At 41.4% G+C, this 27,646-nt stretch overlaps 1 protein-coding gene across 1 annotated transcript in view; it reads right to left on the bottom strand.

The window, feature by feature from the left end:
• The window catches only part of LOC127572913 (F-box/LRR-repeat protein 20-like), a 67,031-nt gene that overhangs the window by 5,468 nt on the left and 33,917 nt on the right, over positions 1-27,646 (bottom strand). Inside the window, exons 6-7 of the mRNA XM_052020641.1 lie at positions 10,567-10,721; positions 8,309-8,386 (exon numbers count right to left, since the gene is read on the bottom strand). Of these exons, the coding sequence (XP_051876601.1) occupies positions 8,309-8,386; positions 10,567-10,721 (233 nt within the window). The remainder of the gene's footprint in view (positions 1-8,308; positions 8,387-10,566; positions 10,722-27,646) is intronic.

Here is a 27,646-nt window from a genome sequence, read left to right as displayed (position 1 = left end):
GTATGAAAATAGGACTTTGTCTCTACAGAACAGTGGAGTGGACACTAGTATAATAGTATCCTGAAGTAGCAGATCTGCAGCAGGTAGATTGGTGATGATGAGATCAAGGAGGCTGTTGATTCACTTGCTACCTGCATACACCAAGTCTGGCAGTGGTGGTGCTACCAAGCAACTCTCAGTGATGGATTTTTGAAGTCCCCTCCCTGGGTACATTCTGTGATGTTGGTTTGGCATTCTGCTATTCGTTTTGGGTTACTTTAAGCTTCAAAACCAATTTAAAGCACCAGCTTTGTTTACATTCTAGAATTTAGGGCTTATATAACATTTAAGATACTTGAACAGCACCCCTGCTATTGGATTCAAAATGCACCATCACTAACGTACTGTGACAGTTCTTTAATGCAACCCTATCACTGCAGCCTTTGCTGCCAAGAAGAACAGAAGCAGTATTGTTCTGGGAATGCCACTATTTTAAACATTTCGTCAGAGTCACTCAATTTATTTGAACATGTTTGCTGTTCCTTCATTTTAATATGAGCATCAGCCTAGAACTGTACACCATTGTGGGATTGCTGTCACCACAGAGACTGCAGTGGTTTGGAAAAAGATATGGCAGTGAGAGGATGTGGGGAAATGTAGCCTTACCACTTGCACGCAATTTCTAAGAGTAAAAAAATGAAATGGTGCAGCAGGACTGCCCATTCATGTCGCCTTTTTATTATAGTCTTGTTGCCACCAGCATGCCCTTTTCTTCTGGCATTCATTAAAAAGCAGCCCTGTCATGCAAGTAAATATGTCCATTGCCTTAATTAGTGCTAGAAGCAGCTCAAACAATTGGTTCACTGGAGGGAACACCACAGTCAGAAGGGAGGGTAACATTGACTGTTGTCAATGAGCAGATAACCTCCTCAGACCATTATGTTTATTCTTAATCAAAACTGACTAATCTTTAATGAATATTTAATTAAACATAGAACATAGAACACTGCAGCACAGTACAGGCCCTTCAGCCCACAATGTTGTGCCGCCATTTTATCCTGCTCTAAGATCTATCTAACCCTTCCCTCCCACATAGCCCCCTATTTTTCTATTATTCATGTGCCTATCTAAGAGTCTCTTAAATGTCCCTAATGTATCTGCCCCACAACCTCTGCAGGCAGTGTGTTCCAAGCACCCACCACTTACCCCTGACATCCCCCTTATATCTTCCTCCAATCACCTTAAAATTATGTCCCCTCGTATTAGCCATTGTCACCCTGGGAAAAAGTCTCTGATTGTCCATTCGATCTATGCCTCTTATCATCTTGTACACCTCTATCAAGTCACCTCTCATCCTCCTTCTCTCTAAAGAGAAAAGTCCTAGCTTGCTCAACCTATCCTCATAAAACATGCTCTCCAAACCAGGCAACATCCTGGTAAATCTCCTCTGCACCCTCTCTAAAGCTTCCACATCCTTTCTATAATGAGGCGACTAGAACTGAACACAATACTCCAAGTGTGGTCTGACCAGAGTTCTATAGAGCTGCAACATCACCTCGTGGCTCTTGAAATCAATACCCTGACTAATGAAGGCCAACACTGCATACGCCTTCTTAACAACCGTATTGACCTGCATGACAACTAATATTTAAACTTTTGTAGCACTAGATGTTATAAGCAAGATGGCACTGAAACTGTTCAGTGCCTGAAAATGTGCAATAAAGGAGAAATGTGCAGCAGGTCAATGAGAGTTTTTTTCCCCCCAGGATCTGCCACTGCAAAATCTTTTCATGGAAGTATTCGTCTGTACAAATCAAGAATAAACATAGTGGACTGAGGAGTTAATCTGCACATCATTTAGCCTTGCAAAGCTAATTACTAAACCCAGTTCTTTCCTCTAATGTATGTATAATCAACTACAATGACCAGATGTATGAGAAAAATACTCCTATTTTGGATACCTTTCATGAGATGCATTGCCCCAATATTTTCTGGTTCAATATAGCCAATCAAATAGTGGGAAAGAAATGGAGATTTATTTAAGAAATGGCAATGCCAGATCTTGTTATTGCCAATAAAAAATAAAAATCTGAAGATGGAAAAACACGTGGAGAAAGAACACCATTGGACTTTCATTTAGAATAAAGAATAAAGTAAAATGTGCTAAACTGGAAGTTAGCTTATTTCACGATTAGTGGGGAATCTAGTCTCCTTATGTGGTTCACCACTTTTTTTTCTCCTGGATTTTTTTTCCAGACTGTCATAATAGCAACAATTTGTAGCTAGAGAGTAGTTATATATATTTGTATGATGAGCAGAAGACTTTACAAGGTGTGCTGACGCCCAGACTAAATTTTGACATGCACACCCTTGCTCTAACTTCTGGGCTGCTTTGTCAAATCAACCCATGGCAGACTGTAAAGTGATCAATGCGTTATACTCCATACATTCAATTTAACTTCATGAAGAGTATTGCTTAAAATTGGCTTGCTTTACAAAACGTACTGTACAAGCAGTACATCTACAAAAGCACATGGTTCATTGTTTATATTCATTCAGCGTGACAGCTGATTTGCATGTTCCAAGTTCTTAGGAAATGTTTTCTTTTCAGTTTGCAACAGAGAAAACATTACTTTGACGTTACTTATTTTATCTGATCCATCACAGGTGAAGCAATGGTATGGCCAAGGTATTGACATTCACCTGGAAACAGATGGTAAAATAATACTATACTGAAACTTTTCACCCGTTCGTTCCAGTGCCAGTGGGAAATCTTTCAAAGACGCATATTGTGCAAGGATACAAGTAATGCTAGTCACGATCTTTTGCATGATTGTATGCATTAACTGTTCAATCACTGTGCATGATTCTGGGAGTGAGATGCAAACTGTCAATAAATCTATGCTATCGTGATACTATGACTGGACCTTTCCAAGGTACAGTGATCTGCTACGGTTGCTGCTGGAAGCCATGTGATGGCATAGGGTGAACTATTATGAAGTATGCCAAGACAAATTCTGGAGCAGGCATCCCACTTCTCAAACAATAACTTGGTGGCAGACATGGATGCCCAAAAAAAAACTAGAATACTCAGGACCACCCTGACAAGTACAGAAGGCCTCCTTACTTACTGATCAGTAACTTGGTCCATTCTTGCAGCTGGGCTGATCCCATCAATGCCATCCGTAATGGACTCCCCCACTAGGATTTAAGTAATGCCATTGTAGGCCATTTTCCTCCTGTTTTAGCCTGTTCTCCTATGTGTGGTTCAGTCTGTTTCTCTCCAGCAGAGTCACAGTTTAATATAGTAGCAGTGGTATGAAATATGCACTGCACAATGACTGATTTTAAAATTGTACTACCATTGTCCTTTGGGTACAGAATTTCAGGATTTTAGAATGGATTATGCATGCTATGAGGTCTCAAACATATCTAGCAGTTGTCTGTGCTCCACATTCACTTTTCTAGTGTAAAAAAAATCTTGCTGCATGAGATATGATGTTGCAGGCACAACGAGTTTCCTAAACAGTTCCAATGTAAATGTTCGGCTAGAAATGTCATCCTTCAGATGAACCATTAAACTGAGGCCCTGCTTTGCCTCTCAGCTGAATATAATGAAGCCCTTGGTACTGGAATCATGTAATCATACAGCACAGAAACAGGCCCTTTGCCCTAACTAGTTCATGCCAACCAAGGTGCCTTTCTGAACTTGTCCCATTTGCTTGCATTTGGCCCATATCCCTCTTAGGCCTTTTCTTTGCATGTACCTGTCCAAATGTCTTTTAAAATTGTAAATGTACCACAGCTTGTTCCATATATACATTGTGTGCAAAAGTTGCCCCTCAGGTCCCCTTTAAACCTTTTCCCTCTCACCTTAAATCTATGCCATCTAGTTTCAGACTCCCCTATCCTGGGAATAAGACCTTCTTAGGCCTCTAACAGTGTTCCAAAATAAGCTTGTGCGCCAGCATCTGATCTTCTGACTAAGTATACCACAGCCCTCCAGAATGGGAGCAGGCACTCTTATATTGTTCTCAGGGTCTGAGTTGAAGAAGTAGGGAGGTGCACATGCCCTGGGGCACAAAAGGCCTCTGAGATCAGCAGTGGGAAGCTGTAATCAAGGATATCAATTCAGGAGCTGGATGCAATCTGTGTTCAACAGTGAATTCAATGATTTCAGATAATCAACCTTTCCAGTTTGTGGCCAGTATCAACCTATAACATTAACTCATTTTCCTCTCCCCGTTGATACTGCCTGGCCTGCTGAATATTTCCAACATTATCTTTTATTTCAGATTTTCAGCTACTGCAGTGTTCTGTAACTCACAGTAACAACTTTTCTCTCATCTCCCTTTTACATTTCCTCCAGACAGATGAGTGACAATTAATAAGGTTTCACCACCCTCCTGCAGCTGGAAACACCTTCACTTCAAGTCAATCAGTCTCTCTTGGTCTCCACCCTATCAAAACTTTATCATTCCTACTCCTCTGCAACATGGGATATGTTTGACTTCTGGTCTTCCCTATCATTGGTGAAAGGTTACTGACCTGAATATATTAACTCAGTTTCTCCCTCCACAGGTGCTACCTAAACTGCTGAGTATTCCCAGCATGTTCCAGCTTTGGTACTATTTGGCTAAGGTCCCACGGTGAGAGTTTATTACGTAACTCATACCACACACTTCAATTACAGCAGACCTCACTCACATTAATGAATGTCTGCAAACAACTTGTATTAAGCTGACCATGACAGACAAATATTTCAGTAAAGAACAAACCATTCCTCAGGCAGCTCTAGATGAATAAAAAAAACAATGATAAAGCCATCACTTCTTTAGCTTGAAAGGAATTCCATTCCATGAGCAACCAACTATGCAGATGGTCTGACTTTATAGAAAGCAAAACAGAGGTAGCTTTTTCATCAGGAGCTGTTCTCCAGAAAGATTCTCAGAATGCCCAGAAGAATTAAGCTAAGAATCCAAGCAACTGTTCATATTAAGGATTCTGAACAAGAAGTGCTATTGTTAATGTTTTTGCACCTGCAACGTAGCTGTACAATCTGCACACTTGTAGCGGTAGTGTAGCGGTTAGCGTAACTCTTTACAGCACCAGCAACCCGGGTTGAAATCCAGTCACTGTCTGTAAGGAGTTTGTACGTTCTCCCAGTGTCTGCGTGGGTTTTCTCTGGGTGCTCCGGTTTCCTCCCACATTCCAATGGCATACAGGTTAGGAAGTTGTGGGCATGCTATGTTGGCGCTGGAAGCGTGGCAACACTTGCGGGCTGCCCCCAGAACACTACGCAAAAAGATGTATTTCACTGTGTGTTTCAATGTACATGTGACTAATAAAGATATCTTATCTTATCTTATCTGGCTCTCTCTATATTTACCACAAGAGAAAGGTTTAGTTTGACCCCCTTAACTCAATCATGGCAGACCCAGCAGTTGCAAAGATATTTTATTTACTGTGTTGTAGTGATGCAGTATTGAATCATGATGATTCTCTGCTTGAATGTGCCACCAAAGGACAAGACATTTGAACCCTGGCAAATTAATGTTATTGCATAGGACCTTCACCTGCAATGACAATGCTAAACAAGCCAATTGCCCAAAGCCTCATCCAGCAGCAGAGAAAGAATGGAGTTCACAACTTCAAACCATTTGAGTCCCTCAAACATTTGTGTCTCCTATTCTCTCCGACTGTAATATATCTTTGAGGACATGACAGCTGCTGCATCATTAAATTTGGCAGGACCAACCATGCTGAGTATGAAGAAGGCTGTCATTTCACTGAAAAACTGCATTTCTCAGCCATGGTATCACTTACAGAGATTTCACAAACCTCACTGATCCAGATCCTTTACTAGAAAGACAGTGTAAAGAAAGTGTGTTCAGCAGAGTGGAGCAGGTTGTCCTTCTGTACACCAGATCACTTTGACATGTACTAGTTATAGCTGAAGACTTCCCAGCTGGATACCTTCAATTCTGACTCACAATGTCTTCACTCTCCACTTTTGCCTTCCCAAAAATTCCTCACTGATCATTCTAGTCCCAGGAAAGACACTACAGCATATGTTTCCTAACACTAAAACAAATCTATTGACTCACAGAACAGTACAGCATAGGAACAGGTACTTTGGCCCATGATATTGTGCCAAACTAATTAAGCTAATGACACCTAATCCCTTAGGCCTGTACATGGTCCATATCCCTCCATTCTCTGCAAATTCATGTGCCTATCTAAAAGCCTCTATCATATTTGCCTCCACTACCACCCCGGCAGCGCACTTCAGGCACCCACCATTCTCTGTATAAAGAACCTGCACCCCTCCCCCCCCCCCGCACCTTAAATGCATGCCCTCTAGTATTAGACATTTCAATGCTGGGAAAAAGATACTGGCTGTCTACTCTATCAATGCATCTCATAATTTTACAAACTTTTATTAGGTCTTCCCTCAGCCTTTGCCACTCCAGAGAAAACAACCCAAGTTTGTCCAACCTCTCCTTTAGCACATATCCTCTAACCCAGGTAGCATCCTGATAAATCTCTTCGAAAACATCTCTGTAGCCTCCACATCCATCCTATAATGGAGCAACCACAATACTCCAGATGCAGCCTAACCAGAGGTTTAAGAAGCTGCAACTTAACTTCCTGACTCTTGACCTCAGTGCCTCAACTAATAAAGGAAAATACAGGCCTTCTTTACCACCCTATTGACTTGTACAGCCAGAGTAAGACCCATCAACCACTACCCTCTGTCTTCTATGGGCAAGCCAATTATGAATCCAAATGCTGAAGTCACTGTGAATCCCATGCATCTCAATCTTCCAAATGAGATTACCATGAGGAACCTTGTCAAATTTCTTATTAAAATCCATGTAGACAACATCCAGTGCTCTACCTTCATTGATCACCCTCATCATCTCCTTGAAAAACTCAATCAAATTAGTCAGATATGACCTGCCCTAGACAAAGCCATGGCGACTGTCCTTAATTAGGCCCTGTTTTTCCAAATGCTCATAAATCCTATCCCTAAGAATCCTCTCCAGTAGCTTCCCTGCCACTAATGTGAGAATCACCCATCTATAATTTCCAGGATTATCCCCATTTCCCTTCTTGAACAAAGGAACAAAATTAGCTACTTGCCAGTCCTCCAGGACCTTGCCTGTGGCTAGAGAGGACACAAAAATCTTGGTCAAGGCCCCAGTAATCTCATCTCTTGCCTCTCTAAATTAGGGAGAAAGAGTATAAATAACAAATGCAGTTTGGCCCCAAAACTGGTGTGGTGAATCCTTGAATTTAAATGGAAAGAAGTGCACAGGGTAGTTAAATTTAATATGTAAAATTTGAGACATGCTAGCCAGAGGATAATAAAGGGGTAGGTAAATTTAAAAGAATTGCAGCAAGCTATTATTAGGAGTAAAAGCTCCAAGTTCCACTTTGCCTCATATCAGTGAATGAGTCAGACTAATCAATACTGCTGTATAACATCCCCATAATGCATCTTGAAATGGCATCATCTTCCAACTAGTACTGGTAGTCTCAGACCAGTAAGTAATTTGAATGCATATGTTGCCAATAGGAATAAATTGACACTCTTCTGCAAGTCTATGCACAGCTCCATGCAACTATAAATTTGCTTTACCAATAAAGGTTGAACTAAGGCAAAGCATCAATGAATATTCCAGTGTTAAAACTGAAGCAGGAAGCACTATTTGAGGAGCCAAACATGTTTTGTTAAAGTAAGTACAAAATACACTGGAGGTCAAAAAATGTTGGTGTATCTGATCTCCAGTACTGAATCCATGGGTGGCTCAGAATTGTAATAATCCAAGGCACCAGGTACATTTCATACCCAACCCATCAACTATATTCTCCACATAATTAATATTAATGGTTTTTTAGACAATTAATTGGTTCTTGAAAAGCAATGGGTAAAGGGTTACCAGGGGTAGACAGGAATGCGGGTCTGAGACTACAATCACATCACCCATGACCTTATTGAATGGAGGAGCAGGCTCAAAGGACTGAGCGGCCAGCTCTTGCTCCTAATTTATATGCTTGTATGAAAATAATCCTTTTAACATTAATAACTTAAGTAAGAAATTCATGTGGTCTGCTGTGGTTATATAATTATTCCTGCTTGACCTTGTTGCCTGTACTGAGCCTAGGCAGTCCAATATGCCCAAGTGTGGAAAAAAAAATAAAATCTGATCTTCTCTGCTTACTCACCTTTGTTCTTACACAGGGAAAAAAAACCCAAAGAAAACCTCATACTCTGTTTTATTTCTCTATACGTGCACTGGAATCAGTGAAGGAAAAGCGTTACCTTTTTCTATGCTTTTTAATCAAAATATTGATACTTTCATCTGTGAGATGGCATCCATTGGCAAGGAGTCTGTAAAGACTACAATAGACATTATTTTTGGATGATATTTGAACACACACACACATACATAAGACAAGTAGCAATTATTGCCTAAAGAAATGTTAACTCTGTTTCCCTCTCAACAGGTGCTGCCTGCTCTACTGAGTATTTTCAGCATTTCTTGTTCTCATTTCAGTTTTTCAGCATCTGTACTTTTTTTTTGCTTTTCAAACAATTATTGTCTTGTTTTAGCTGAAGTATGTTTTTGTTTTGTTTTTTATATTCCTTAAGTGTTAGGGAAGTAAGAGTACTATTACTTTAAACTTCAAGAAAATACACAAAAATTTGAAAATAAATTTTTCAAGTAAAATCTGAAAAATTGAAAGAACAAGTTTAAACACTGCGCTGTTATTTGAACAAGATACTCTCCACAGAGACATAATGTACTGATCTTAATAATTTACAGAACTTTGCAGTTTCCCTGGACTTTTCTGCAGATATTGCACCAGGCATCATCAAAACATTCTGACCATATTTTAAAGCGAACATTAAATACCTCCAGCAATAAATTAACTTGGAGAGCTTTTTCAAGAAGCAATATCAGCCAACTGTTTTCTAGATACTATTAGCCAATTACAGCTGCAATTTTGTATTTCAAGTGCTAAAAACAAAGACAAACATACAAACTAATTTCAGTGTCCAGCTTTGGAAAATAGTGGACATGAACTAGATTGAAAGACCACTGGCTTAGGGTGAGAAAGTCATAGAGTCATAGAATCAAATAGCACAGAAACAAGTCCTTCATCCCACCGTGTCTATGCTGACCATCAATTAACCATGTATACTAATCCCACGTATCAACACATGGCCTTCTATACCTTGGCAATTCAAGATACTTCTTAAATGTTATGAGAATGCCTTCTTCCACCACCTACTCAGGCAATACATTGCAGATTTCAACCACCTTTCTTCCTCAGATCCCCTTTAAACTTCCTCTCCCTTACCCTAAAACTACGTTCTCTAGTTTTTGACACCTCCATTATGGGGAAAACTTTCCAGCTATCTACCTTTCCTCCGCCTATCTAATGTTGTTTAGCTCAATCAAGTACCCAGTTAGTTAGACTCCTATGGTCCAAGGAGAACAAACCCAGCCTATCCAATCTCTCCTGGTGATTAAAAGGCTCCATCCCAGGCAAAGTCCCAGAGAATCTCCTCTGAACTTGCTCCAGTGCAATCACATCCTTTCTATAGTGTGGTGACCAGGAATGTACAAGGTACTCCAGCTGTGGTCTAACCAATGTTTTATAAAGCTGTACTATAACATGCCTGCTCTTATTTTCTGTACCGTGGCTAATGAAGGATTATATTCTATATGCTTTCTTCACAACTTTTCTACCCGTACTGTCACCTTCAGGGATTCTTAGACATGTAGACCAAGCTCCCTCTGTTTCTCAATATTCCCAAGAGCCCTACCTTTATTACTCCTTCCAAAGTGAATCATCTCATGCTCATCAGGATTAAGTTCCTTCTGCCCACTGCTCTGCCCATTTTAGCAACTGATCAATATCTTCCTGTAACCTAAGACTATCCTCTTTTCTATTACCAACACCACTAATTGTTGTGTCTTCTGCAAACTTACTAATCATACCTTCTACATTCATGTCCAAGTCGCTAATGTTTTAATAGTGAGGGTTGCAGCTCTGATCCTTGTGGCATGGGGGACTGGAGAGATTGAAGTTGAGGGAACTGAGGAAGTGCTGTTGCAAGGCTAAGTATTTAACGTACCTGAAACAGATTACCAGAAGTCTGCAGTGAGGGACCTGCTCAGGTGGTCCCTAATGAAACAACAAGCCTCACATCCACTATAAAAGGCAGTTTCTTTCATAGACAATGCATGCATTGATGAAAATCAGTGATGTCCAGACTTATGTTTCATACTATTGGATCTGACGGTACATGTCCCTGCATTAATATATCAGATCCATCAAGAATCCAGAAGGAAAATAATGGGCCCCACAATTCACACATTAACTGCACAATTTTCTTTAATCACAGTTTTTTTCCACAGAAATGTTATTATGTATTCCCAGTTAGCACATGAACAATGTGTTAACTGATTGAATTTAAATTTTGATTGTGAAAATGTTATAATAATGGCTATTTCCATCTATTACTGGCAGAGTTCACAATTCACCTACAACAAAATAAATGGTACATACCATGAAGAAGCCTGAGCGAGTGCTATAATTCCTTTATCAGTAGCTGCTGTCCAACTGACGTCCACAGATGTTAGCTTGTGGCAAACTGCACTTGCATGAAGTAGAACTGAGTCCCCTGTCAGCTTTGGTCCACTGCAGCATGTAACATATAGTTCCTGTGGGTTGGGAAATATTGCTTGTAAAATAAGAACCAGAATCAACATGGTATTCAAAACTTTCATGACTCAATGTGTTGAAAAAATGTCTTTGTATGGATTTGCTCACATTACACATACATTGTTTTATAAGACAGAACTATTATGCACTGCAATGTACACTGGTTGTTGAGAGAAATTCAGTTGAACTTGTCTGCCTCAAACTAATTGATGTAAATTGATACAATCTGGGAAGCACATTCTGAGGACGAGTAAAGGCAAATTGCTTACTTTGCTTTCCTGAATGCTGCTTGATTAATTGATGTTTCATTATCATCTTTATATGTTACTTTATATATCTGCAGAAATTAAGTACAATTGTGACAAAAAGGCTGCATTAGTGACTCTTTCAAGTTTAACAGACACTAGATACAAGTAAAATGTGTGTAAACTGCTATAAATAACAACCCAGAAAAGTCATAGACCACATATATCAGTGCTTATAGTCACTCGACGGGGGTTATGGAAATTGTGGGCACAAATTTACTTCATGAGTAGTAAGACTGAATGTTATGTAGTAAAAGGTAACCTAATTTTATGGCATATTGGAATATACTTTCAAATGGAGGGGAAGAGACACCCAAAGAAGGGCACTGGAAGGACTCATAAATGAGAACAAAATTCCAAATTGCCAACTTTCAAATGAGATGCAGCAAAGGAGAGAAAGATTGTTCGCTGTGTATGGGAGGCAATCATCATTAAGTGTTTCATAATCCATACCAGGGAAAGGTATGAAACTTTAGAAAAGTGTCCCATGTCCCACTGCCAGAAAAGGTTAAAGACAAGGGAAGCAGGGTAAAAGAACTGCCCCAGTCTTTTCACTTCCTTATTCACTCACTTGTGAATCAACATAGTTTTCACCATCTAGTATAATTAGTTTCATAGGTCTCTTTAACAACATATAAATGGTACAGATGTCACTAACAGTTGAATTCAGACAACTGTATATCCAACTTTTCCCAGAAATGGTTTAATCAGTAGGTATTTCTCTCAGGTTACAGCATGATTGGGAGAATGAGCAAAGGCAATGAAGAGCAGAACAAATGACAGGAAGATAGAAGAGATGGGAGAAGGGCTGTCAGCAAGATATCCTATTTATCCTGGATGTTCAGAGGTATTTTCTCACCTGAATCTCAATACTTCAATGAAGACCGACTGAAATCAGCCGCCTTCTACACCATAAGAGCACGTTGAGAATCATAACGATCATCAGGTTGACCATAGCAGGGAGATGCAGTTCGAGCTGGAAATATTTGAAAACTGACAAACACTTCTTCAGAAGAGTCCCTCCAATCAAGAAAGTTGACTGCATTTCATTGTCTCTTTCCAGCAGTTAGTAAGGAGAGAAAGCATGCTGCTCTATTGGGTCAGGATTTTAGACCAACATTGACTCTGCAAAGGCATCATTTTCTGAGACCTGCCTCTCAATGCAATCCTTTAGTAGAAGTGGAAGTGTCACTGGTGACTTTGGTGCACAACTTACATATACTTCTTTGGTAGTCTCTTGGGATCAAGGTTTTTAATAAGTGCCAAATTGGCTAACAAGGCCAATGTGGGACCCACAGACTCTTCTATAGATAGGGCAGTGACATGTGTGCCCCCTCATTGTCTTAACATTTTCAATAATATTCCAAATGCTCTTTGTTCACTTTGAGCAAAAAGGGCAGAAATTCCCAGGGGTCAAGGTGATATTACAATTCCTCAATAAGGCTCAGCACATCCTTGAAACTTTTCCTCTGTCCACCCTGGAATCTCTTCCCACGGCAAAGCTCAGAACAGAGTATCCGTTTAAAGAGTCTGGCATCTAGTATACGAGTAACATGGCCTCCCTCAAGTTGACTGCCATGTAACCAAAGACTCAATACAAAGGATGTTGGTCTGGGAGAGAGCATTGATGTTGGTTCACTTATCTTTCCAGTGAATTTGAGGATAGAGCATTGGTACCTTGGGATACTTGTGGTAGGTAATTCAGGCTTCAAAAGCATAAATGAGAACAGGGACCATTGGTGCCTAGTAGAGTTCTGTGTTAGGTCTGAGGTCTTGTTCTTCGAATGCACCTTTCCTCAACTGACCAAAGGCTGGCACATTGATGATGAAATTCGGTACTATGGTTCCCAACAAATGGTAAGTAATATGCCGAAACAACATGTCTAGTGTCTAGAACACTGAAGGAATCTAACAATACTTACAAGTGTGGATACCAAGAGCCTGTGAATTTTGTTGTTACGTATGTGAAAGAAGGGCAGTGAATCAAACAGTGCTGCAGTTGGGAGGAAATAGCATTTGAAGATTACCTTTATCATATGTGTGAGGTCTCTAAACTTAAAGCATTCAGATGATGTCCAGACTCCTGATATTGATTAACCAAGGCTTTCTGTTCCCAGTCTTGTGAATGCGTCTCTAGAGGGTATCCCAGACCCACATAGACCTTTATCCTCTGTAACTTCTCATCCATTGAGGCATTCAATACAACATTGCCAACTATGGTGCCTTCTCTCTCACATTGCACCTTTCTTCACAGTTTTCCATATATATTTCAGGCATTGAAGCTCCCCGATACCTATCAATGTGGATCTCCCTTTTAAAATGTGAAAACATAGCTTGAGTAGTCTGGGTTTTAACTAGCACCAGCCTCTCACAGTATTGAGCCCCTGCTGTAATATTTAGCCAATGAAAAATGAGGTTCGTGCTGGTTAGGCCATAAACATGGGAGCCATCAGAGGCTACAAGGTTGGTGTGCTTGTCATTCCCACATTTGTTTTTAGAAATTCAGGGGGGCAGATACATTAGGGACATTTAAGAGACTCTTAGACAGCCACATGAATGATAGAGAAATGGGAGGGAAGGGTTAACATTTGCGAGGGAAGGGTTAGATAGACATTAGAGCAGGATAAAATATCGGCACAACAGTGTGGGCCGAAGGGCCTGTACTGTGCTGTAGTGTTCTATGTTCTTATCCCCCAAAATGTTTTAAAACTAACAAACACACAAGCCTGAATGTTTTATCGATGAGTGACAATGTAAAATTAGATTAAAAATTTGCAGTAAGAAACGTCTTGATGTTAGGAATCATAACATGTTGTTAAGTTAGACAGAGAGAAGGGATGATTACAAGTCAAGTTGTAAATTAAGGCTGACTTTGCAAAAATTGGACAAAGTAGCCACAGGGAACTGGACTGAATTGATGATAGATCAAGCTGCAGACCAAGAATGAGAAGTATTCAACTGCCTATTGGAACAAGCACAGAAACAGGCCCTTCGGCCCATCTAGTCCATGCTGCCTGATCTTCTGCCTAGTCCCATCTACCTGCACCAATATCCCTCCAAACTCCTCCCATCCATGTACCTATCCAAACTTCACTTAAATGTAACAATTGAACCTGCATCTACCACTTCCGCTGGCTGCTTATTCCACACTTGCACCTCGCTCTGAGTGGAAAAGCTTCCCCTCAGATTCCCCTTATATATTTCACCTTTCACCCTAAACCTATGCCTTCTAGTCTCACCCAACCTTAGGGGAAAAAGCCTGCATGCATTCACCCTATCTATACCCCTCATAATTTTGTATACCTCTACAAGATATCCCCTCATTCTCCTGCACTCCAGGGAATAAAGTCCTAACCTATTCAACCTTTCCCTATAATTCAGGTCCTCAGGTCCCGGCAATATCCGTCTAAATTTTCTCTACACTCTTTCAAAGCTTATTGATATCTGTCCTGTAGGTAGGTGACCAGAACTGCGCACAATACTCTAAATTCGGCCTCAACGCTTCATACAACTTCAACATAACATCCCAACTCCTGTACTCAATGGCCTGATTTATGAAGGCCAAAATGCCAAAAGCTCTCTTTACAACCCTATGATGCCACTTTCAAGGAACTATGGACCTGAATTCCCAGGTCCCTTTGTACTACCGCACACCTCAGAGCCTGACCATTCACTGTGCAAGTCTTACCCTGGTTTGTCCTCCCAAAGTGCATCACCTCACACTTGTCTGCATTAAATTCCATCTGCCACCTTTCAGCCCATTTACCTAGCTGGTCAAGATCACGCTTCAAGTTTTGATAGCCTTCCTCGCTGTCCACTATGCCCCCAACCTTGGTGTCATCCACAAATTTGCTAATCCAGTTTACCATGTTATCATCTAAATCATTAACATAGATGATGAACAACAACGGACCCAGCACCAATTCCTGTGGCACACCACTAGACACAGGCCTCCAGTCAGAGAGACAAACATCTACTACCGCCCTCTGGCTTCTCCTGCTAAGCCAATGTTGAATCCAATTGACAACTTCATCCAGCCTCCCATGCAGGACTTTGTCAAAGGCCTTGTTAAAGTTCATGTAGACAACATCCACTGCCTTTCTCTCATTGACCTTCTTGGTAACCTCCTCAAAAAACTGTAAGATTGGTTAGACATGGCCTACCACACACAAAGTTATGTTGACTATCCCTGTGCCCTCTGGTCCTAGACTCTCCCACTACTAGAAACATCCTCTCCATGTCCACTCTATCCGGGCCTTTCAATATTCGGTAGCTTTCAATGAGATCCCCCTCATCCTTCTAAGCTCCAGCAAGTACAGGCCCAGAACCATCAAATGCTCTTGTACGTTAACCCTTTCATTCCCAGGATCATTCCTGTAAACCTCCTCTGGACCTTCTCCTATGCCAGCACGTCCTTCCTTAGATATGGGGCCCAAAACTGCTCATAATACTCCAAATTTGATCTGACCAACACCTTAAAGCCTCAGCATTACATCCTTGCTTTTATATTCTAGTCCTCTCAAAATGAATGCTAACATTGCATTTGCTTTCCTTACTATTGACTCAACCTGCAAGTTAACCTTTAGGGAGTCCTGCACTTGGACTCCCAAGTCCCTTTGCACCTCTGATTTCTGAATTCACTCCCTGTTTAGAAAATAGTCTACGCCTTTATTCCTTCTACCAAAGTGCATGACCGTACACTCTGCCACTTCTTTGCCCATTCTCCCAACCTATTGAAGTCCTTCTGCAGACTCCTTGCCCTTTGTATCATCCGCAAACTTGGCCACAAAGTCCTCAATTCCATCATCCAGATCATTAACAAATGACGTGAAAAGTAGCGGTTCCAACACCAACCCCTAAGGAACACCACTAGTCACTGGCAGCCAACCAGTAAAGGCCTCCTTTATTCCCACTCTTTGCCTTCTGCCAGTCAGCCAATCTTCTATCCATACTAGTACCTTTCCTGTAATACCATGGGCTCCTATCTTGTTTAGCAGCCTCATATTTGGCACCTTGTCAAAGGCTTTCTGAAAATTCAAGTAAACAACATCCACTGACTCCTTTGACTATCCTGCCTGTTACTTCCTCAAAGAATTCCAATAGATTTGTCAGGCAAGATCTCCCCTTAAGAAAACCATGCTGACTTCAGCCTATTTTATCATGAGCTTCCAAGTACCCTGAAACCTTAATAATGGACACTAACATCTTACCAACCACTGAAGTCAGGCTAACTGGGCTATAATTTCCTATCTTTTGTCTCCCTCCCTTCTTAAAGAGTGGAGTGACATTTGCAACTTTCCAGTCCTCCAGAACCATTCCTGACTCTAGTGATTCTTGAAAGATCACTACTAATGCCTCCACAATCTCTTCAGCTACCTCTTTCAGAACCCTGGGGTGTAGTCCATCAGCTCCAGATGACTTATCCACCTTCAGACCTTTCAGCTTCCCAAGCACCTTCTCCTTAGTAAAAGCGACTACATTCACTTCTGCCCCCTGACTCTCTCGAATTTCTGACATGTGGCTGGTGTCTTCCACAGTGAAGACTGACGGAAAATGCTTATTCAATTTGTCCGCCATTTCTTTGTTCCCCATTACTATCTCTCCAGTGTCATTCTCCAGTGGTCTGATGTCCACTTTTGCCTCTCTTTTACTCTTTATATATCTGAAAAAACTTCTGGTATCCTTTTTTATATTATTGGCTAGCTTACCTTCATATTTCATCTTTTCTCCCCTTATTCCCTTATTGCTTTTTTAGTTGCCTTCTGTTGGTTTTTAAAAGCTTCCCAATCCTCTAGCCTCCCACTAATTTTCACAATATTGTATGCCCTCTCTTTTGCTTTTAGGCTGTCTTTGACTTCCCTTGTCAACCACAGTTGCCTTATCCTCCCTTTAGAATGCTTCTTCTTCTTTGGGATGAACTGATCCTGCATCTTCCGAATTACTCCCAGAATCTCCTGCCATTGCTGGTCATCCCTGCTAGGATCCCCTTACAATCAACTTTGGCCAGCTCCTCTCTCGTGCCTCTGTAGTTTCCTTTACTCAACTGTAATACCAATACATCTGATTTTAGCTTCCTCCTCTCAAACTGCTGAGTGAATTTTATCATATTATCATAACTGCCTCCTAAGGGTTCCTTTACCTTAAGCTCCCTAATCAAATCTGGTTCCTTGCACAATACCAAATCCAGAATTGCCTTTTACCCAGTGTGCTGGACCACAAGCTGCTCTATAAAGCCATCTTGTAGGCATTCTACAAATTCGTTCTCTTGGAATCCAGTACCAACCTGATTTTCCCAATCTACCTGCATATTGAAATCCCCCATGACCCTGTAACATTGCCCTTTTTACATGCCTTTTCTATCTCATGTTGTAATTGGTACCTCACATCCTGGCTACTATTCAGAGGCCTATATATAATTCCCATCACAGTCTTTTTACCATTGCAGTTTCTTAACTCTACCCACAAGGATTCTACATTTTCTGATCCTATGTTACTTCTAGTTAAGGATTTGATTTGATTTTTTTACCAACAGAGCCACCCACCCCCTCTGCCCACCTGCCTGTCTTTTCGATAGGATGTGTATCCTTGGATGTTTAGCTCCCAGCTGTGATCTTCTTTCAACCATGAGTCTGTGATGCCCACAACATCATATCTGCCAATTTCTAACTGTACTATGAGCTCATCTAACTTATTTCATATACTGCGTGCATTCAAATATAACACCTTCAGTCCTGTACCACCCTTCTTCTCAAATTTGTCTCCATGTTGCCTGAAGTTAAATTCTCATCCTTTTCTAAGCTTTCTGTTTTAATTTTTTATTCTGGAGATGTCAGTAACCTCTCCTGCACTCTCCTTTTATTTTATCCATACTTTTCCAATATTTTGAACCCATCCTTCTACTCTTTAGTTTAAAGCCCTATCTACAGCTCTAGTTATGCAATTCGCCAGGACCCTGGTCTCAGTGTGGTTCAGGTGGAGCCCGTCCCATCGGAACAGCTCCCTCCTTCCACAATACTGGTGCCAATGTCCCACAAATTCAGACCCACTCCTCGCACATCAATCTTTGAGCCACAAATTTAACTCTCTGATCTTATTGATCCTGTGCCAATTTGAATGTGGCTCAGGTAGCAATCCAGAGATTATTACCTTTTTGGGTCTGCTTTTTACTTTAGTCCTTAGCTGTTCAAATTCCCTCAGCAGAACCTCTTTCATTGTTCTACCTACATCGTTGGTACCCACATGGACCATGACAACTGGATTTTTCCCGTCCATGCTAACCTTGCCTTCTATTCTAACAGGAACATACAGATTCTTTACTCTCAATATTTCACGTTTGAAAGCCTCCCACTTACCAAGCTCTCTTTGCTGGAAAACAGCCTATCCCAATCAATGCCTGCCAGATTTCTTCTGATGCCATCAAAATTGACCTTACTCCAATTTAGAATCTCAACCCAAGGGTTAGAACTACCCTTCTCCATAATTATCTTGAAACTAATGGAATTATGATCTCTAGATCCAAAGTGTTTCCCTTTCCTCTGGGTGCTCCGGTTTCCTCCTACATTCCAAAGACGTATGGGTTAGGAAGTTGTGGGCATGCTATGTTGGTGCCAGAAGTGTGGCGACACTTGCGGGCTGCCCCCAGAACACTCTACGCAAAAGATGCATTTCACTGTGTGTTTTGATGTACATGTGACTAATAAAGAGAGTTTATCTTATCTTATCTTACACACACTTCTGTCACCTGCTCTGTCTTGTTCCCCAAGAAGAGATCCAGTATCACGCTCTCTCTGGTTGGGATCTCTACATATTGATTAAGGAAACTTTCCTGAACACATTTGACAAACTCTATCCCATCCAATCCTTTTACAGTATGGGAGTCCCAGTCAATATGTGGAAAGTTAAAATCATCTACTATCACAACCTTATTTTTCTTGCAACTGTCTGCTTTCTCTCTACAAATTTGTTGCTTTAAAACCCACTGACTATTGGGAGGTCTTTAATATAGTCCCATTAACATAATCATCCCTTTCTTATTCCTCAGTTCCACCCATATTGCCTCAGTAGACGAGCCCTCCAGTATGTCCTCTCTGAGCACTGCCGTGACATTTTCCCTGATGAGTGATGCCACCCCTCCCCCTTTAATACCTCCCTCTCTATCATATCTAAAACATTGGAACCCCGGAACATTGAGCTGCCAGTCCTGCCCCTCCTGAAACCAAGTCTCACTAATGGCTACAACATCATAACTCCATGTGCTAATCCACGCTCTAAGTTCATCTGCTTTACCTACAATACTCCTTGAATTGAAATAGACACATCTGAGATCATTAGTCCCACTATGCTCATCAATCAGTCGATTTCTGTCTTTGCTTGTAGGCCACTCCACTTGCTGCCCTTCCACTCTGGTTCCCACCCCCCTGCAGCTCTAGCTTAAAACCCACACCCACCCACCCTTCCCGAGCAGCACTAGCAAACCTTCCCACAAGGATATTGGTCTTCCTCCAGTTCAGGTGCAAACTGCCCCATTTATACAGGTGCCACCTGCCTTGGAAGAGAGCCCAAGGATCCAAAAATCTGAAGCCCTCCCTGCCGCACCATCTTCTTAGCCACATGTTAAACTGCACTATCTTCTTATTTCTTGCCTCACTAGCACGTGGCATGGGTAGCAATCCTCAGATCATCACCCTGGAGGTCCTGTCTTTTAACTTAGCACCTAACTCCCTGAAGTCACTTTGCAGGACCTCGTCACCCTTCCTGCCTATGTCATTGGGGTGACATGGACCATGACTTCTGGCCGCTCACCCTCCCCCTTAAGAGTACTGTGGACTCGATCCGAGATGTCTTTGACCCTGGCACCTGAGAGGCAACATACCATCCAGGAGTCTCGTTCTCATCCATGGAATCTCCTATCTGTTCCCCTAACCAATGAATCCCCTATCACTACTGCACTCCTCTTCCCACCCCTTCCCTTCTGAGCCACAGAGACCTGGCTGCTGTGGCTTTCCTCTGGTAGGTTGTTTCCACACACGCCCCCTACCCCCCAACAGTATCCAAAATGATATAATTGTTATTGAGGGCAACAGTCACAGCGGTACCTTGCACTGACTGTCTATCTCCTTTCCCTCTCCTGACAGTCACCCAGCTACCTGCACCCTGCATCCTAGGTGTAACTGCCTCCCTGTAACTCCTGGCTATCATCTCCTCAGTTTCCCAAATGATCCAGAGTTCATCCAGCTCCAGTTTCCTAATGCGGTCAGTATGGAGCTTCAGCCAGATGCACTTCTCACAGGTGTAGTCATCAGGGACACTGGAGGTCTCCCTGACTTCCCACATCCTACAAGAGGTGCACATCACTGCCCGACTGCCATTTCACTGCTCTAACTGTGGAATAAGTGTAAAAAAAGACCTTACCTGAACCTCACCTTAATCTCACTCACTGAAGTCTCCTGAACCAAAGCCAAATAACAACAAAGTAAAATAAAAACCCTTACCTGTTCTTACCTATGCCTTCTCTCTGAAGCCTTTTTCCCTAAAGAGCTGCTTTCACTCTCCAACTTGGGCCACTTACTTCACCTCTTCACGCCAAAGCTTCAGCTTCCCACTCTAACGCTGACCATTCCAACAATGGCTGCTCCAAAATGCCCACTCTGCTTGACCCTAACTTCTTTTTATTGGCTGCTGTCAATCAGCTAATTCACCAATCAATTATTACTAACAATATGTAATGTGCCACTTTAAGGCTCCTGCTCACTGAAACTCAGCACAAAGCCCCAAGACTCACCTCTTTTGTAATCTCCTGCCTCTTGGTCCAAGTCCCAGCTCCTGCGCGCTGAAGCTGAACTGAATTTGGATTGATAACCAAACTGAATTTTGATTGATATCGCATCATAATCCCAGTGTCTTCAAGTTCAAGTTACTTTATTGTCATTCATTCATGCTATAAAAACACATGGCGGAACGAAATGTCGTTTCCCCCAGACTCAAACAGCAGAGGACATACATAGAACAGAAGACATGCAATAAACACAACAAAAAAACAAAAAAAAAATCAAAAAAAAAATTGTGCAAGTACAAATAGTGCAAAAAAACGGTTTATACAAAATACAAATTTAGTGCAGAGTTAGTGCAAAACCGAGTTGGACAAGAGAAATACAAGCTCAGTGTGTTGTACTCATTGTGTACACATGTTCAGCAGCAGCCAAAGTTCTTATACGCCGGTGTGCAAACCAGAGCTTTTGACGCGGCATTTGTCTACCAAGGTATTCAGGAGCCTGACAGCCTCGGGGAAAAACTGTTGTGCAATCTAGTAGTTCTGGCCTGGATGCTCCGGTACAGCTGCCAGACGGCAGTGGGACAAATAGGTCGTGGGAGGGATGAGAAGGGTCATCTATAATTCTATAAACCTTACATGTGCATCGTGTATTGTAAATATCCGAGATGGAGGGAAGAGGTATACCAATGATCTTTTTTGCTGTACTCGCAATTCTCTGCAAAGCCTTACAGTCAGAGATGTTACAGTTACTGTACCAGGCAGAGATGCAGCTTGTCAGGACACTTTTTCATAAGCTATCAATTTACTCCAACTTACTTGGGTCAGATCCCTCCTCACTTTACTGGAATTAGTTCACTCCAGTTTTTTATTTTCAAATGCCCCTTGTCCCTATAACTAATTTAAAATATATAATATTTTCAGCGTCCCCGAGATGCTTTCTGACTATGATATTCTCTACTTAACTAATTTCATTACACAGGTCTAAATCCAGCAATGCATCCTTCCTAATTAGGTGGCAAACATGCTGATCAAGAAATATTTCCTGGATACACTTCAAAAATTTCCCCCTCCCCTCCCTACCCCACCCCACCCCCCACCACTTTTTCTGCCCAGCTGCATTTAGTTTTGCGGTAATTGAAGTCATCCCTTATCAATCTTCTTTGTTTCTTGAGCCTTTAAGTGAATGACAGACTGTAATTCATGGGATGTCACAGGTATCAGTACTGGATCCTCAGCTGTTTGCTATTTACGTTAATGACTTGGATGAAAAGACTGAAATGTAACAACACAAAGCTGGGGAATGCATCATGAGGAGAGCACAAACCCTCTGCAAAGGGATGTAGATGTGTTGAGTGAATAGATAAGAAGGATCTGTGATCTGAGAAGGATCTGTGATCATGAGGGCACCGTCTCAACTCCCACCCTTACTTCACTAGCAAAAGGTTCGTCTGTGCCCCCACCCAGCTATCCCAGATCGCTTCATTAATTGACCACACGCAGCAATCTGAAGCCCCCGCCCAAGGCAAGAGTTTCTCATAAGTCATCAATGATATCTATAGACCAGGTGCAAGACTGCAGGCATACGGGGGATGCTATGATGTGATGCTAAGTCTTCAAATCCTACAAGTTAAGGTAGCAAGAAGGGAAAGGCACTAGGATGGGTAATTTCACTAAAAAATGTTTTTTCACATTTGTATTTTTTTGTCATATATAACTCTAAACATACAAGCACTGTTGAACTGCATCCTCGTTTAGGTCATATCTTTGTTGTACAGAGAGAAATGACACAGATATGGCAGCTGCTGGCATTGCTGCACACCGTGTCATGTCTCATTTAGGAAGGATTCTAACAGAGTGATGCCAGAGATGCTGTTGAATGAGTATGTCAGCAATTAAATGCTGAAAGCACTCCCAGTCAGGCATATTCCATGAACTTAGAAAGGTGTTGGAGCAGTCTTCAGTGAGTTCTGAAGCTGCCTTGTCAAGTCTCATGCTGTAACCGAAGGGTTCTTGTAAAATAGACACAACATGTAAGAAAGTAGCACAATGTTCTCCTACTTGTACTATGACTTTTCAATTAAGATTATAGGTTTCATCCAAAAGCTGCAATTTATGCTGGTAAGGAATTAAGTGTTCCTTGTGACATGATTGGGTGCATGACTGATCCTGGAAAAATAAGGTAAACAATTAGGTAAATTGTGCATTGAAGTACCCAGGCAATTTTCTCAATGGGAGCTACTTCACCCAAAAATTATCAATACCAAGAACCAACCTGGGTTAATTAGCTTTTATGTATGATTTGCAAATAAAAAAGGCACAAATTGATCCAATTCCTAGGAAATAACACAAAGTGCTTTTGATGCTTATTTGAGTTCCACTTATCACCTCTAGTCCTCAAGGGAATGCTGTTGAATATTAAAAAATGTGATTCCTATTTAGCTTATGCTTTCTTGAATTGGTAAAAAATTAAGATGTTGCTTCTTATAAAACCAAGAATTATTATTTCCCTGTATATACGGCGGGCTGCTTTGGCTGTCAATATAAGGCTTATAGCTGCATGTTGCATCCAATTAATTGTACATCACATAGAATAACTCTGCCACAGTCTTCTCTGTGAAGTGAAGGCAAGAAGTGCAAAGGTGAAATCTAATCCGACAAAAATAACAAATACAGGAAAGGGGATATGAACATTCTTTTCTTTTATGAAATCTGCTTCTACAGGCTGGCAAACGATGCTTCCATTTACATATGTTCAGAGGTTAATCTCCAAGCCGCTGCTGAAGCTTTCACTGAAGCAGATGAGAGTATGAGCTTTACACTCAACATCCATGAGAACTCAATCTCCAACACCATCTACAAATTTGCAGATGACACCATGGATGGTGACAAGGAGGCATAGAGGAGGAGGATAGGTCAGCTTGTTGAGTGGTGTCGTAACAACAATCTTGTGCTCAACGTTAGCAAAACCAAGGAACTGACTGCGGACCTTAGGAAGGGGATATCAGGAGACAAGCACAGTCCTCATTGAAGGGTCTGTGGTGGAAAAGGTGAGAACAGCTTCAAGTTCCTGGGTGTCTACACCTTGGAGGATTTATCCCAGGCCCAGCATGTAGATGCAACCATGAAGAAGGCACACCAGCATCTTTACTTTCTTAGCAGTTTAAGGAGATTCAGCATGTCATCGAAGACGCTAACAAACTTCTACGGATGTACAATGGAAAGCATTCTGGTTGTATCACGGCCTGGTATGGAAATTCCAATGCACAGTAATACAAGAGACCATGGAGAGTGGTGGACTCAGCCATTTCCATGATAGTTACAGCTCTCCCCACCATCGAGGACATCTACAAGAGGTGATGTCTCAGGAAGGCGACATCCATCATTAAGGACCCCCACCATCCAGGCCATGCCCTCTTCTTGCTGCTGCTATCAGGCAGGAGGTACAAGAGCCTGAAGACCCACACGTCAAGGTTCAACAACAGCTTCTTCCCCACTGCCATCAGGTTCTTGAACTGACCTGAAAAACCCTAATCTTACATTGGACTATATTTCTTTTTTTCTCTCCCTCAACTTGCACTAATGTTATGTTTATTTTGTCATGTAAGTTATGTACAATTTATGTTAATTTGTTTATGTTCATTTATGTTTGTCACGCTTGTAATGTACTGTGCTGCTGCAAAAAGTTAACTTTCATGGCATTTATACCATGACAATAAACTTGAACTTGAACTTGAAACTGAACTTGTAGACAAAGGTCCTCAACTTTCCCCTGAAGTACATACTACCCTTTGACAATCATGGTTCAGTAAAGCAGCCAGCATAATCAAAGATCCCACCCATCCCCAGACATTCTCTCTTCTCCCCTCTCCCATTGGGCAGAAGATACAAAAGCCTGAAAGCACGTACCACCAGGCTCAAGGACAGCTTCAATCCCGTTGTTATACGACTATTGAACAATTCCCTAGTACGATAAGATGGACTCTTGACCTCACAATCTACCTTGTTATGACCTTGCACCTTATTGTCTACCTACATTGCACTTTCTCTATAATTGTTGCACTTCATTTTGCATTCTGTTGTTGTTTATATTGTACTACCTTGATGCACTGTGTAATGAATTGATCTATATGAACGGTATGCTTTATTTATACAGCACGGTAACAGGCCCTTCCAGCCCAACGAGCCCACGCCACCCAATTACACCCATGTTGACCTACTCACCCGTATGTCTTTGGAATATGGAAGGAAACCGGAGCACCTGGAGGAAACCCATGCAGTCATGGGGAGAATGTACAAACTCCTTACAGGTAGTGGCGGGGATTGAACCCCGATTGCTGGCACTGTAATAGCGTTATGTTAACCGCTACACTACTGCAGGACAAGTTTTTCACTGTACCTCGGTACATGTGACAATAATAAACCAGTTCCAATTCCAAATTCATGGCAAGACCTTGGACAACATGGACCACTTCCCATATCTTGGTAACCACCCCTTGGCAAAGGCAGACATCGATGCTGAAATTCACCACCATCTTCAGTGCACCAGTACAGTCTTTGCTCAATTGAGGAAAAGGGTGTTTGAAGGTCAAAACCAAGATCCAGCACAAAACTAATGGCCTACAGGTAGCAATGATCCTTCTATATGCTTCTGAAGCCTGGAATTCTTACAACAAACATCTCACAGTGCTGGAAAAGTACCACCAACATTATCTCCACGAATTCCTCCAAATTTATTAAAAGAACAAGTGAACCAATAACATCGTCTGATTTTGATAGCTAGTTACACTTAGTCGGCCACATATAGTACCAGACTCCAGAAGTGAACACTGTATTCCAAGCTGTGTCATGAGAGAATATTACCAGGTGGACTGACGAAAAGATTCAAGGATGTGTTCAAGAAGTGCAACATCCCGCCCGAATCCTGGTAATTTCTGGCCTATGACCACTCAAAGTGAAGAAGTAGTACTCAGGATGTTTTTGAGAACCTGGAATCCACTCACTAGAAGCACAGGCCTTGAATTAGCAATGGAAGAGCAGATCACCTCACATGTCTTTAACATTCGTGATATTAAATATCAGATATCCTTGCAATCTTCTGTGTTCCAAGGAGAACAACTCCAATAAAGCCACAAAACTAAAGTCTTTCATTCCTGGAAAAGTTCTAGTTAATATCCTCAGCACCTTCTCAAAAGCTTTTATGTATTTCCCATATCTGCTGCCTAGAACTGGACACAATACTGCAGTTGTGGCAGAACCAGTGTTTTGTAAAGGTTCATCATGACTTCCTTGGTCTTTTACACTATGCTTCTATTTATAAAGCACAGAATCCTGTATGCTATTCATAACTTGCCTTCGCACTTCCAACATGCAATACACATGCCCCAAATCTCTGTCCTTCTATTTCTTTTAAAATTGTGCCCTCTAATTTTATTACCCATTCTTATTCTTCTCATCCAAATGTAACAAGTTGCATTTCTCAGCATTAAATTTCATCTGCCAACCATCCACTCATTCCACCAGCCTTTCTATCCTTGTAACTTCCTCAATTTTGACCTGGGTGCAATACTGCAATTCTATTCTTCAGTATAAATAAGCCTAGACGTAAATTTGCGACATCTTTCATATATGTTATTTACCTTCCTCCAATGCTCCTGATTAGCTTCACAAGAAGCAGTTCACAGTCACGATCATCATTACTTTACAGCAGGCATCCAATAGAAGTGTCACTTTCATAGTAATACAAGAATTTGAAATACCTCACATTATTTACAATAACCAACCTTTGATCCAGGATGCTGTTTTATTGCTTTGAAACAATGAAAGCTTTAAGCTGCTAAATATGAATAGCAACAATTAAGTTTCTTATGGCCCAGTTGCCCAGGATTTCCTTAATACACTCACAATATCCTTATATTTTCTGACGATTACATTGAAGTGGATTCAAACCAACACGTTCTCTCATATTCTAAGCTAATAAGTTCAGGTTTGCACACACACATACACAGTCAAAGAAATGCATACGTACATTATTTATACATCCTACAAAACATTCCCTCACTGGAACTCATTCCCTTAGTTTGTTAAGGTTCCTGAAAGCATAAATAACACAGATGATTCCATAAAGCCACTGACTGTCAATGGCCAATGGCCAAGGAGATATAAGTGTTGAAGTCTTGTCAAGAGATATGCAGGAGATGTATCAAAACTTAGGAAAATGCCCTTTTGCCTTTCAGTCAGTTGCCTCTTTTTTTCCCTTATGATGCATCAGAGGCTCAGTAATGTTTTGTCACTCAGTAGAAGTTCCTCATTGGTCATATCCAACTTTGTGTAATCCTGCTGAACTTTTCTCTAGCTCTAGAAGCAAAATTGAAAGTTTTCTATAGCACTAGTATGTCACCTTCATCTCTCAACACAAGAACATGGCAAATTATTTGGAGCAGCTGTTGTTTTTGAGACCCATTATTTCCACGTGGGAAAACTCCCCACGATTGAGGGTGAAAGCAATGGAGTGGGTCTTCAAGAGCATCTGCAGGCAATTAGGTTGACCCTGTTGGCATATTCAATAAGGCCTCCCACAATGGCACCTGCCATGATCACCATTTTTTGAGACCTATAGCACAGAAGGTTGCTCTTCCTCCTCCTCATCCTTCATGAAGGGCTTCAGGAAAGAAGCTGAGCTCCTTGCTGGAGAGAAGATGAAAAAAATGAAATCCTGCCTGGTGAGTAGTAGAGGAAGCACCAAGAGCAGAGGAAAAGCCAAGATATTGCTTTGAGGTCCCTGATGGCATTCTCCTTTCAGCTCCTCGTTGTTGGCTTTCATCGTAGAAGCATGCAGCTGCATTCCTGA

Source organism: Pristis pectinata, chromosome 7 (genome assembly GCF_009764475.1).
Source record: "Pristis pectinata isolate sPriPec2 chromosome 7, sPriPec2.1.pri, whole genome shotgun sequence".
In the NCBI taxonomy this organism is placed as follows: domain Eukaryota; kingdom Metazoa; phylum Chordata; class Chondrichthyes; order Rhinopristiformes; family Pristidae; genus Pristis; species Pristis pectinata.
The sequence above is the reverse complement of the archived record's forward strand: the minus strand, read 5'-3'. Positions and strand labels throughout refer to the sequence as shown.